This window comes from Lithobates pipiens, unplaced genomic scaffold, assembly GCF_037356315.1.
Source record: "Lithobates pipiens isolate NorthernLeopardFrog02 unplaced genomic scaffold, aLitPip1_a1.2 Scaffold_13, whole genome shotgun sequence".
Classification (NCBI taxonomy): Eukaryota; Metazoa; Chordata; class Amphibia; order Anura; family Ranidae; genus Lithobates; species Lithobates pipiens.
This window is the reverse complement of record NW_027507718.1, coordinates 123,994,857-124,009,066: the sequence shown is the minus strand read 5'-3', so window position 1 is coordinate 124,009,066 and position 14,210 is coordinate 123,994,857. Positions and strand designations below refer to the sequence as shown.

Genomic DNA, 14,210 nt, shown 5'->3' with positions numbered 1-14,210 from the left:
CCTAACATGATATCTGTTAGCTGAACTTCAAGTTTCACCAACCTGCAGTGTGTTTTCAATATATTCTCTTGGATAATCCTCCAGGTTACCAGTGACACTCTCAATAGCCCCTAGTAGATTCTTCAAAGAATATAAAAAGAATGCACTTCAGATAGGAGAAACAAAAATGCAGTTCACAGTAAATTAATCTGTGACACCAGAACAGGAAGCGAGCAAAATATTTTCAAGAGGGACTCAGCAATGAAAATACGACTAATGCTACATACACACGACCAGACTTTTTGACAGCAAAGGTCCGACGGAATGAGTCCGTCGGACAATTCGATCGTGTGTGGGCTCCATCGGACCTTTGCTTGCCAAAAATCTGGCGGACTTTAGAAATAGAACATGTTTTACATTTTCCCACTGGAACTCCGCCGGACCGAGAAATCCGTTCGTGTGTATGCTAGTCCGACGGACAAAAACCGACACTAGGGCAGCTATTGGCTACTGGCTATGAACTTCCTTATTCTAGTCCGGTCGTACATCATCACGTTCAAATCCATCGGACTTTGGTTTGATTGTGTGGGGCCAAGTCCGTTCATTCGGAAAGTCTGTCGGAAATCCGTCGAAAGTCAGTCGGAGAGACCGTCAGACCTAGACCTTTGAGTCCGGTCATGTGTACGTGGCATAAGGACCCTGCCCTTTAAACTCGATGCACAACAAAAAAGATACCCTTTAACCCAAAGTAACAGAAGCCATCCCAAAACCCGCTAGACTTTTATAATTACAAACCTGATCTGAAATACTTGTGTTTTTGCTCTAATGTAATCAGTCCTTCTTTCTGAGCATCTTCTGCTGCTGATCGTATTGCCTCAGATAGTCGTTTTTCAGTTTCTCTCCACTCCTTGATTTCTTTTGCCTGAAGCTCTGCATGGGATGGATTTGTGTCAGAAAAATGAGGAAAGTGAACTGTTATTGGTTGAAAAATATAAATAGGAGGAACAGAATTGATGTCTTTCCAATACCAGTGGGTCAGCAACTGAGCCTGAGCTTCATCCTTGAGTACCTTTTTATGCAAAATATTAAATTCTTCCTCACCAATAACTCGAGGCATGGGTCTATAACCATAACGATTACCAACCAAACCCTGTGGACATGAAGATTTAGACAAATATATAATATGGATCAATTGATATTCAAAAACATTAATAAAGAAATAACACATGACTAGACTTTCTTCTGTGTGCAGCGCTGGGACTGTAACTATGTGTACAAGTTCATAATCAGCACCCACTATCTATGCAGCCCCACTTCTTCCAGTTCCCTTAAGACCTGCAGCTTCCCTTGTCTTAGCATCCACTGTGCCTACACTTTCTCTTCTCTCAACATCCTCAGTGCCTGCACCCCCCCCCCCCCTTCTCACCCACTATCACACCACCTGTGGATGGTACTGAGTGAAAATATGCACACTACCCCTTCCATGCCTACATGCTTACTTCCCTGTTTTCAACAATGCACTTATACAGCCCTCCTCTTCAAAAACTCTGAAGCCACGTACACACGAGCAGACTTTTCGATGGACTAGGTCCGACGGTCTTCCTGACAGACTTTCGCCAAAGTTCCGACAGACTTTCCAAATGAACGGACTTGGCCACACACAATCACACCAAAGTCCGACAGATTCGAATGTGATGGCATATGACCGGACTAGAATAAGGAAGTTCATAGCCAGTAGCCAATGGCTGCCCTAGCGTCGGTTTTCATCCATCGGACTAGCATACACACGAGCGGATTTCTCAATAGGAACTGGATCCAGTGGAGTTCCAGCGAAAAAATTTGAAACATGTTCTATTTCTAAAGTCCGTCAGATTTTTGGACAGGAAAGGTCCGATGGAGCCCACACACGATCGAATTGTCCGACAGATTCGCTCTATCAGGCCTTTGCTGTTGAAAAGTCTGGTTGTGTGTACGTGGTATAACCCTGCCCAAAACACCCCCCCCCATACGTCTTCTGTCCTGTACACCCCCATCAGCACATCACCTGTACCCTGCACACCCCTCAACACTGCACCTAGACACCCCTCCTCCCCATACCCCCCCCCCCAACACCAACACATACACACTCACGCACCCATTCCATGTTTCACCTCTACTTTTATACCCCCTTACACCCAATGCCCCTAAACTTGATCCTCCTTTCTACTCTTAACACTGTTTCTGCAAACCCCCTTTTGCCTGCCTCTCATCACCCAAACGTATTGCTCTAGAATGGTCAAACTTTTGTAAATATATAATAATGCCAATGTGTTTCTACGTTTATTAGGGCTATATTTTGTGCCCTATTAACTGACACAGTATACATATTTAAAAAGATGCATTTTTTAAGATATGCTTTATATCATCCAGTGGATAATTCAATAAATAACTGTGCTAAAGTTTTTTTTATACACCTGTACAAATGAAAAGGTTACATATTGGTTTACATAAGCCTTGTAGTTGCTTTTATGGCAACTATTTCTGTTCTATCAAACGTTCATGGGAGTGGTTGCTGCATGTAATCTTTTTGTGAATGAACAAGTCTTCCTCAAAATAGATTTTTGTTGTCAGAGTGTGTAGACAGGCAAGACCATTCATGTATAGACTAAAGGAAGGAATTTTAGAGAAGACAATCATAAGACAGTCATAGCGTTTTAAAGCTCTTGACCTGTGACATCGCCTTGGGTGAATGTTTCTTTGCTCTGCACTTAATAATTTTTCATACATACCAGTGCATTTTTGTGAGATCATAAACAATAAATCTATATAGGGCTGAAGATTCTTTCCTCTAGATTGTAACTATAGCAATGATTCCCTCAGAAGCAGCTAGATATTTAATGGGCCCTCCTAGCCTTCCTAACGGTGACCCATCCTGTAGCTACACCAAGACACTTACCAACCTCAGATGGACAGACAGACTCCAATACCTTTAATCTTCTTTTGCAATTTTATTTGCGCCATTGTCTTTGGGAGTGAATGTTAAGGGTACAGGATAGCCCCAAAACAGCAGAAAAAATGCCTCTGCACAGCAGACATCTCAGTAAACTAAAAATCCCAGGTGGGCTCTTTAGACCTCTGTCACAGGTTAGTTTAGGACACTCTACAGTAAGTCCAGATGGGAAGATAGGAGAAAAAACACCCTTTCTTGGTACTAGCTTCTTCCTCCAAGCAAAAGGCCTAGGAGGAAAAGACTGGACCTCTTTGCAGACACATTGAACCAGACTCTGCTACACTCACATCCCCACCAAGCAGAGCCTGAGAATAACCCTTCTAGAAGGTCTCTCCAAATATGTATCCTAATCCCCAGCCCACATCACTGAAATAAACTTCTCAGTGATTGGGAGAGGCAGAATAAATATTCATAACCCAGTATGATAGGGTTATTGAGATTACTCAACAGTAGTAGAAACATAATGAACCTACATAAAAAAAAGCTCAGCTAAAGCCTAGCTACAAACACAAAACACTAAATTTAAGCCAAGGACACTCCCGCTTAATGTCTATTTTCACTTTTGCAATCAAATTTGAGAAAACCCCACTATATGTGTGTTATATGTTCCCATTCACACACCATGCCTACAAATATTTTAAAAAATATATATTTTTACCCTTCTAGGTGTTTATTTGGAGCAAGCAGACTGCTGGATACTCTAAACAATTTGAAATGGGAGAAAATTCAATCTGCCCCACTGACAAAGAAAAACACACTGAATTTCCCCTCATTAACATACAATACAGTTAAAAATCTTTAAGCCTGTGTTAGGATAGATAGTGGTCAAATGCAACTGATAATGAAATCTACAGAACAGACAGGGTCAATTATGGTAAAAAATAAAGAACTATCATTAAAAATATTTTATTGTTACTTAACTCCCCAGGGAACAAAGTGCATATGATCTACGTGATCTGTCATTATTACGAATGAACGATCAGTGCTGTCTTTTCATTTATAGTAGTAGAAGATCATTTAGAGATGTAGCTCTATGTAATATATCTAGCTACTTTTACTTCATACAGGGCTCGGGCAGATACAGTATACAGAGCCATAGCTCTGAGTGTTTTTTTTTGTTTTGTTACTATTAGTATTACTTTTACTATCAACACTGCTTGTTCATTCATAGAGACAGATCACTTTGCTTTGAGAAGGGGTAGGGCTCTGTGTTGGCTGTACCTTCCCCACACAAACACCCATAATTCCATAATTTGCACTTCAAAGGGTGGTGGAGCTACAGCCAGCATAAAGTGTTGTGTTTTGGGGGCAAAAAGGGATTACTAGTTAGAATGTGAACAAGTGCTATTTGCACTTGGTCCCCTGTGGAATTAAAGAGGAAGTAAACCCTGATGAGTTTACTTCCTCTTTGATTCCCTGCATAATGGACTACTATGCATCACATAGTAGTCCATTATGTGTCACTTACCTGACACAGGAGCCAGCGAAGTCACCGCTGTCCCCTGAAGTCCGGAGCATCCATCTTCTCGGTGGGTCTCGCTGCTCCGCCGATGTCATTCAGCGAAGCCGCGATGGCGTCACTCCCGCGCATGTGCACAGGAGCCGCCACTCGCGGCATATCACAGTTGACAGTGGCACACTCAGTGCGCCTGCGCACCGCTGTCTACAGCGCATGCGCTGTAGACAGCGGTGCCTGTCTTTCGGCAAATATCTGCTAAACCGTGTAGGTTTAGGAGATATTTCTTGGACCTACAGGTAAGCCTTAATCTAGGTCAAAGTGGTTTGTAAGGGTTTACAATCACTTTAACCCCTTGAAGAACAAGTCTTTCCTGGCAGTTTTTGTAACAAACAGTATTTTTCTGCTGGAAAAAATCTTCGAACCCCCAAACATTATATACTTTTTTTAAAGCAGAGGCCCTAGAGAATAAATTGATGGGTTTTGCAATTTTTTATTTCACACAGTATTTGCGCAGCAGTTTTAAAAACGCATTTTTTTTTTTAAAATACACTTTTTTTTTAATTTTAATGCAAAAAAACATAATACATAACCCAATTTTTGGTAAAATATAAAAGAAGATGGTACACCAAGTAAATATATACCAAACTTTTCGCACTCACAAATTGTGCACGCCTGTGCCACCACAACAAACAGTGTAAATTTAGCTATCTATAGGCAACACTTTAAAAGCCTTTACAGGTTACCACTTTAGATTTACACAGGAGGTCTGGTGCTAGAATTACTGCCCATGATCTGAGTTTGCAGGGATACCTCACATGTGTGAGAAGATCGCAGTTTGTGTGTGTGTGTGGGAACGTTGCATGTGTTCACTTTTGCGTGCAAGCACAGGGGAATATGGCACCTAAACATTTTTTTTTTTCATTATTTTTACACCGTCACTTAAAAAAAAAAGTATCACTTTTATTGCTGTCACAAGGAATGTGAACATCCCTTGTGACAGCAATAGGCATGTGACAGGTACTCTTTATGGAGAGATGCAGGGTCTATAAGACCCAAATTCTTCCTCTGCACTTACAAGCATTTGATTACACCAAGATTGGTGAGATCAAATGATTTTGATTTTTAAAAATCCCCCTATTTACATCTGGCCAATTCGGAAGTGATGGGACATCATCACTTCCTAGTTACTATATCATATAGACAACAAAGCCGATGGGACGGTGTCCCAGTACAGTTGTTTACATCCCCTCCCACTGCTTTTAAAAGCAATCAAGTGACTAGTTAGCCTCTAGGATTGTTTTTACAAGAGAGCTGACCACCGGCTCTAAAAAACAGTACAGCTGAAGGCATCATCCCGGTATAATTGCTCAAACTTCAGCAACAACTCCAGCTGGAGCTCAAGTGGTTAAATAAATTTAACCATTTTAGTGATAGTTTTTTAACTCCCATACCCCCGTCTGCATAACAGTGGAAAACTTTCATTTTGGAGCAAGGAAAATGTTAGCAGAATTTTTTTTTTAATGCTATGAGAATGCAAATGTTTCTCCTTCATTGATGTGCGCTGATGAGGCTGCAATGATAGGCACTAATAGTTAGCACTGAAGAGCAGTGATAGGCTGCACAGACGGGCACTGATGGGCAACAATAGGCTGCACCGATGGGCACTGATAAAGTGGCTATGGTGGGCACTGAGGAGGCTGCACTGATATCCAGCAGCGGGCACTGATAGGTGGCACCAATGGACACTGACAGGTGGCACTGAAGGGCACTGATAGGCAGCACTGAAGGGCACAGTTAGGCGGCACTGATAGGCAGCACTGATTGGCAGCACTGATAGGTGGCACTTATAGGCAGCACCGATGTGCACTGTTGGGGCTGTACTGATCATCAGGACACCGATGATCAGTGCCATAATTATCAGTGTAGGTGTCCTCTTTCACACTTGCCCATTACTGGCTCTCTCCTCTCCTCACACTGACAGCGTGAGGAAAGGAATACTGATAACTGGCAAATGTGTTTACATTGTGATCAGCTGTGATTGGACACAGCTGATCATGTGGCAAAGAGCCACTGTAATTGTCTCTTTACCCCAATCTGTAATCAGCTGTGTCCGTAGGGTGCACACCACACTGGGCTTGCAGGTAGCATGGTTCTGGGAGGATGTAAATATATGCACCCCCAGAACTAGAGGACCGCGCTGTAGCCGTCATTCGGCTATAGCGTGGTCGGCAAGTGGTTAAAGGCTAAGTTTGCCTTAAAAATATAAATGCATGTGTTTTTGCAGGTAAAAAATTTTAATTTTTAATGCAGACAAGACATGCTTTGCAATGCATTAATATTACTGTTCCTGAGGTAGTAAGTTAAAGTTCCTGGGCAATTAATAGACATGTGCAGAGTAAAATATTTCGTTTTGTAATTTCGTTTTCGTCCCCTGCCGTTTTTTCGGGAGCAGTGATTTTAATAATGATTAAAGTGAAACAATAAAAGTGTAATATTCCTTTAAATTTCGTACCTGGGGGTGTCTATAGTATGCCTGTGAAGGGGCGCATGTTTCCCATGCTTAGAACTGTCCCTGCACAAAGTCTCATTTATGCAGGAAAAAAAGTCCTTTAAAATCACTCGCAGCTATTATGAATTGTCGGCTCCGTAATACAGAGAACACTCATTGAAAGTCATTGATAAAAACAATAAATAAATAAAAAGCATGGGGGTCCCCCAGATTCAATTACCAGGACCTTCAGGTCTGGTATGGATATTAAGGGGAACCCTGTGTCAAATTTAAAAAAAAATTGACATGGGGTTCCCCCTAAATATCCATACCAGACCCTTCAGGTCTGGTATGGATATTAACGGGAACCCCGCATCAAATAAAAAAAAAATTGACGTGGGGGTCCCCCTAAAAATCCATACCAGACCCTTTATCCGAGCACGCAACCTAGAGCAGGAAAAGAGGGGGGGACGAGGGGACCCCCATTTCACAAAGAAAGTGTAAAAAATGGTTAAATAAGACAAACACACTTTTGAAAAATTCCTTTATTAAAAATAAAAAATAAATAAAAACAAGATTCCAGCGGTAGTAATCCACTCTTGCTATCCAGCGAGGGATGATCATCTCTCCAGGGTCCAGCGATGGCTGATCTGATCCAACGCAGCGAATCCATCCATCTTCTGTCTCCACAGAGGAGACATTGCGGGGATCCCGGCGGCCTAACGTTTGTTATATGCGGAGGGCGGAGCCACCCATCACCTGACTCCGCCCCCCTCTGACGCAAGGGGAAACCCGGGTTTCCCCAGTGACGTATGGGTGACCCCGCCCTCCTCTGATGTAATGGAAACCTGCCTGTGTTACATCAGAGGGGGGCGGGGTCACCCATACGTCACTGGGGAAACCCTCCGCATATAACAAACATCAGGCCGTCGGGATTCCCGCAGTGTCTCCTCTGTGGAGACAGAAGATGGATGGATTCGCTGGGCTGGATCAGATCAGCCATCGCTGGACCCCGGAGAGATGATCATCTGTTGCTGGATAGCAAGAGTGGATTACCACCGCTGGAATCTTTTATTTTTTTATTTTTAATAAAGGAATTTTTCAAAAGTGTGTTTGTCTTATGTAGCTATTTTTTAAACTTTCTTTGTGAAATGGTAGGGGTACTTTTTTACCCCCTTACCATTTCAAACGGGGGGGAGGGGGTGGGATCTGGGGGTCCCCTTGTTAAAGGGGGCTTCCAGATTCTGATAAGCCCCCCGCCTGCAGAACCCCACAACCACCGGCCCGGGTCGTGGGGATGAGGCCCTTGTCCTCATCAACATGGGGACAAGGTGCTTTGAGGGATCACAGACCCCCAAAGCATCCTCCCAATGTTGAGGGCATGTGGCCTGGTACGGTTCAGGAGGGAGGGGGGCCACTCTCTTGTCCCCCCTCTTTTCCTGCGGCCTTTTTTAATTTGACGCGGGGTTCCCCTTAATATCCATACCAGACCTGAAGGGTCTGGTATGGATATTTAGGGGGAACCCCATGTCAAATTTTTTTTTTATTTGATGCAGGGTTTCCCTTAATATCCATACCAGACCTAAAGGGCCTGGTAATTGAATTTGGGGGACCCCCACGCTTTTTTATTTATTTATTTATTTATTTTATCAATGACTTTCAATGAGTGTTCTCTGTATTACGGAGCCGACAATTCATAATAGCTGCGAGTGATTTTAAAGGACTTTTGTTAGTGCATAAATGAGACTTTGTGCAGGGACAGTTCTAAGCACAGGAAACATGCGCTCCTTCACAGGCATACTATAGACACCCCCCAGGTAGGAAATTTAAAGGAATATTACACTTTTATTGTTTCACTTTAATCATTATTAAAATCACTGCTCCTGAAAAAACTGACGTTTTTAAAACTTTTTTTTTGCATTGATACATGTCCCCTGGGGCAGGACCCGGGTCCCCAAACACTTTTTAGGACAGTAACTTGCAGAATCTTTTCTCTCTGTCACATCTTTTTTCTCTGTCGAATATTTTCTCTATATAACCTTGGACTAATAGAGGTAAGGTTAGGCACATTCGACCACAGGTTCTATAGACACAGATTGTTATTGTCAGCGTCACGTTGAATCTCCTATTCTATATCGAACTATTGTAACAACGAAAACGAAAATAAAGCATTTATTTATGTCGGATCTTTCGTTTTTCGGATTCTGTGCTTTCGTTATCGTTTGTCAAAATGAAAACGAAAATACCTGAAATTCGGACGAAAACGAATGCACATGTCTAGCAATTAATGCGAATGGAGGAGGCCTAGAAGCTGGCCACTCGAAGATGTCAGCAGCCAGCGGGGTGCTCAGGGGTGCTTCATTGCTGGATCCAGAGTGAGTATAGTTCCGCTTTAAGGCAAGGTCCCTTCATAGCTAAACACAGACGGTGGTATATTCCCACTAATATGCTACCTAAAAATTTGTTATGTGCTGTGTGTAAGTAATGATTCAGCTGATGCATAAATCTAAATGATATGAAACTTGGGTATGTTTTCCATAAAGACTACGGCACACATGCACACCTGTGTTATTTATATAATGAGTATGAAGTGGTCTGCCTAGGGAGGTTCCTTTAGGATTGTATTAGAAGTTAAATATACTCAGGGGAGGTGTGTTTTCTATTCTATTTGAAGGCAAACAACAGGTAACTCCTTGGTTTTACTCAGCCGTCTGGATCAGTCTAAACCCTCAAAGGGTCATTCACTTTCTTCTTTATGGTACAGGTGTCTGCCTACTGCTAATTGTTTGCCACATGAACACAAAAAATGTTACAATTATATAGAGCTGCACGACTTTGGCTAAAATGAGAATCACAATTTTTTTTTCTTAGAATAAAGATCCCGATTCTCTCACGATTGTCGTGTTGTAACATCATCTTTCACATTATACAAAAAAGTTGGGCTAACTTTACTGTTTCATTTTATTTCTTAAATTCATTGAAGTGTAATCTTTACAAAAAAAAATGTGTTTGAAAGAAGGCTGCACAAATACAGTGTGACGTAAAATATTGCAACAACCACCATTTGTTCTCTAGGGTCTCTGCTAAAAATATATATATATATATATATATATATATATATATATATATATATATATAATGTTTGGGGGTCCTAAGTAATTTTCTAGCAGAAAATAATGATTTCAACTTGTTAGCAACAAGTGCCATAAAAAGGCTTAGTCTTTAAGTGGTTAAACTGACCTAATTTGCAGACGGAAGTTCTTCCCTTTGATCTCAAATAACTAACTGTTACAATGTTTCTCTTTATCTCTAAGGAATGTCGATAATGTTTATCCGCTTTTTAAAAAAAAATTTTATGACAGCTCTGAGCAGAGAACGACTCTGCACTTGTTACATAGAATTGTGGAAATGCAGATTTAAGATTGTGAGGGGATTGAATCGAGATCTCAATTTTTTAATGATTAATCATGCAGCTGTACAATTATAGCACTACTATCTATTGACAAAGATAGATGAGTTACATTAATTGTAAAACAGAGTACATTTATTTAGTTTTCAAAGTTTTCTTCTTCTTTTTTTGGTATATGTTTTACAGGTTAATTTATTTTTCATATTACATTATTTTAATATGTGCCTAAGGCAGGCCATAGATTATACAATGTTCTTTCCTTCCACCATGGGAAAGAGGTATAGGCATGGAGGCAGAGGTGCAGAATCAAAAATCCTAAAAGATAATAAACTCACAATAAAATATGGTCCCATAGAGGTTTTCTGACAAACTTTAATTTCCTTTAGACAAAGATCTGTAGTCATGTGATCCACTGATGCATAATCTCGTACTCCCCAACGCATGTCCACAACCTGTAAGATAGCAGATCATAAGAATTACACAACACATACACCAGGAAAGTGTGCAATGCCCAAATGGGTTCCTATCATTCAGTATTCCTTTAGTAATGGCATAAAAAAAAAAGGTAAATTAAGTACTTATTTCCTACAGGCGAAGCCTGTTCATATTTCATGTCTGAGGTTTACATTAGGTTAAAAATTCAACAGCAAGAGTGAAGTCCCTTCATAATGGTTATTGCAGATGAGGGAACCTAGGAACACTACATTGGAAATAATAAAGGCCCCTTGACCCGCCCCGCCCTAAGGAAAGGGAGTCTTGACTGCTGGATGCTTGGCAACCAAGCGGGGCGTCAACCTAATCAGAGAGTCGGAGTGGCTCCATTGGGATTGGCTATAATGGCACGAGGTGACTGGGTGGACCCAGAACGCTAGAAAAGGCTACGCAGAGGCACGTCCTACTACTTTCCAGAGAATTTGACGTCATAAGAGTTGGCCTCCTCTTCATTCCTACCAGACTCGCCATGGACACTGACGCCTGGATTGAGAGGGTCGGGGATCTTCCAGAAAGAGGTCAAGCTGACTGGTTCCTGCCTTTACTCACTGGTGGGACTGTTTCTCCAGCTCTCAGCTTGCCTCCCAATGATGCTTCTGAGACTGGCCCTCCAGACTGAGCCCCGGCCCCCCTAGGACCGCTTCTCGTGCCTCTAGGAAGGATAGCTGAGCCACTGGCACTGATGGTGCTGGCTCCTTTTCTCACTCCCATCCCCACACTGCACGTGGATCTCTGAAAGCTTCCAGCTCTCCTAGACCTCCCAGCAAGCTCAGCAGCGTCTATATGTGCTATAGGAGCCCCAGAGCCCTGCCGCACTCTGCGGGTCATCGCGAGTGGCCGTATTGGCTTGCACTGCACCCCCTTTTGGATACAGTGTGCTGCACTCTCTGCACCCTGCAGTGTGGGAGCTACTACTAGTGCTTCTCTCCTCTCTCCCAGTGCAGCGCGGGCATCATTATCGATTGCAGGGCTCACCCCTCCACACAGCGGGAGGTTTACGGCTGCCTGGCAGGCCTCCACCTGCTCCCTGGCTCTGCCTTCCCCCCCCCTCGCATGGTGCTGTGGGGCGCGCAGGCTTCAGTACCTGTGTGGGTGATGGCACAGCTCATCTGTGGGAGGCTCCCGGCTCCTTGGCCCGCTTCTTGCCTCCTCATCTGCTCCTACTGCTTCCCACAGCTCCCCAAGAGACCATGCTGCTGTCCCTCTGCCTGGGCTCACTAATCACTTGAGGCACAAAGAGCGCTGCTAGGTGAGTTTTCCTGCGCTCCACTTCCACCTGTTGGCCACTACACTCACCAACAGCCTGTGTTTCTTCCCTTAGATGTGAGCTACTCTCAGCGTTCTCTTCCCTCTGCACCTCCTCCCAGGATCAGCTGTCTGTCACCCGGGCTTCAGCTTCCGCATCCAGCTCCTCCTGCCAGCGACCACCTGCAGCAAAGGGCAACGCCGGATGGACCTCCGCTGGGTTCCTCTGCTCAGCCTCCATTGCATGAGTATGACTGTGGGGTGGTTTGGGGTATCAACTATTGTGCTATTTCTCCTGACGACCGCATACTTACTGCAGTAAAATCGTCATTGCTGCATTTGGGCGTTACACCAGGCGTGGTGCCCTCATCATCCTTAGGGTCTGTTTTTCACCTGAGTGGCCCCCTATGGTCTGTTTCACCAGTGGGTTTGTACCTGCCAAAGGACGTCAAAGGAAATATTTGGCACCGCAAGCTCTTTGACGTACTGACGCTGGGACCTTTTGACAGGGAGACATTGAATAAGTCTAGGCGAATGGATGTGAATGTTCAGGCTGAAAGCAGCTTCCTTGCACATTTGGGAACTGACTGCAGGGTTTCTGCACCTATGCAGGGGTGCTCTGTGAGAAATTTCAGGAGCTAGGCACTTCTCTCTTTGGATATATGGATCTCATTTGTGGGGTGTACAAAATGTATGGCGGCCAGGGCTGGTTCAGTTATGACACCCAGTTTCGCCAGAGGATGACTGCCTGGAAAGACCTGCATTTTGACTGCCAGGATGGGAGTCTTTGGCTGCTACTCATGTGCACACATAGACGACTACCTTTCAGTCCTCTGCCGACACTCTTGCTGGAATGTCGGCAGCATCCAAAAAAGAATCTGCTGGATGTTTAATGAAAGCCACTGTAAGTGGTACACCTCATGTCGCTTTAAGCGTGAATACTCCACTTGCGGAGGGGCTCACCCAGCAGTCCGCTGTTTTTGGAAAACAAAAGGGCCCAAACGACAAAAATCCTTTAGGACGGATTTTCCTGGGGATTTTGGATTCCTTTTGTGCCGTCGGACGAGCCCACGTTGTCCAATAATTTGAACTCTGCTGCACGGTTTGAGTCCTTGGTAGCTGCCAAAATTGAGAATGAGTTACTAATGGGCCGCATGGCGGGTCCGTTTGACCTCCCTCCCTATCACAACTTTGCGTGGTGCCCAAAAAAGATCTTGGAAAATTCCGACTGATCCATCACTTTCCTTTCCATAAGGTTCTTCTGTTAACAACGTTATTGACAAAGAGGAGTCCCAGGTGCAATATGCCTCTTTCGACACGGCACTTGGTCTGCTTAGGTCTGTAGGTGCTTCTGCCCTCCTGGAGAAGACGGACATAGAATCTGCCTTTCGCCTCCTGCCCGTCCACCTGGACTGTTTCCATCTCCTGGGGTGTTTTTTCAGGGACAGTTACTACATTGATATGTGCCTCCCCATGGGTTGTGCCATATTATCATTTTAATTCAGTTCTCTGGCTTACACTCGGTTTTACACTACCTGGACGACTTTTTGTTTATAGGTCCAGCGGGTAGCGATGCTTGCCTTCGCATGTTGTCTGCTTTTCAAGAGGTTTGCAGTGACTTGGGCCTCTCATTGTCGATTGCTAAAACTGAGGGCCCTGCCCATGTTTGATCCTTTTTGGGTACGAGATTGATTCAGTCGAGATGGTCTTCCGGCTCCCGGCAGATAAATTGGCTAAGCTTAAGGCATTGGTGCGATTCGCCAGGGACACCAGAAAGCTCTGGCTCCAGCAGTTTCAATCACTTTTGGGACATCTTGTCTTTGCTTGCCGGGTGCTTCCCATGGGTAGGGCCTTCTGTCTGAGGCTGTTGTGGGCCACAAAGGGCATAGTGGCTCCTCATCATTATGTACGCATAACTAAGCCTATGCGTGATGATTTGGAGGGGTGGCTTTCCTTCCTGCAGACCTATAATGGTCATTCCTGCTGGCAGCTGGAGGAAGTGCCCAACTCACAGTTGGAGTTCTATATGGATGCATGGGGTTCCTGGGGTTTTGGTTCCTTTTTCCAAGGTAATTGGTCCGTTGAACCCTGGCCGGCCTCATGGGTCCAACTAGATTTGTTATGGAACATGACATTGTTGGTACTCTTT

At 43.8% G+C, this 14,210-nt stretch overlaps 1 protein-coding gene across 2 annotated transcripts in view; it reads right to left on the bottom strand.

Annotated features, from left to right (window-relative positions):
* The window catches only part of NWD1 (NACHT and WD repeat domain containing 1), a 138,982-nt gene that overhangs the window by 86,807 nt on the left and 37,965 nt on the right, over positions 1-14,210 (bottom strand). For both annotated transcript variants that reach the window (XM_077475508.1, XM_077475507.1), the window contains exons 4-5: positions 10,660-10,776; positions 775-1,129 (exon numbers count right to left, since the gene is read on the bottom strand). In XM_077475508.1, the coding sequence (XP_077331634.1) occupies positions 775-1,129; positions 10,660-10,776 (472 nt within the window). The remainder of the gene's footprint in view (positions 1-774; positions 1,130-10,659; positions 10,777-14,210) is intronic.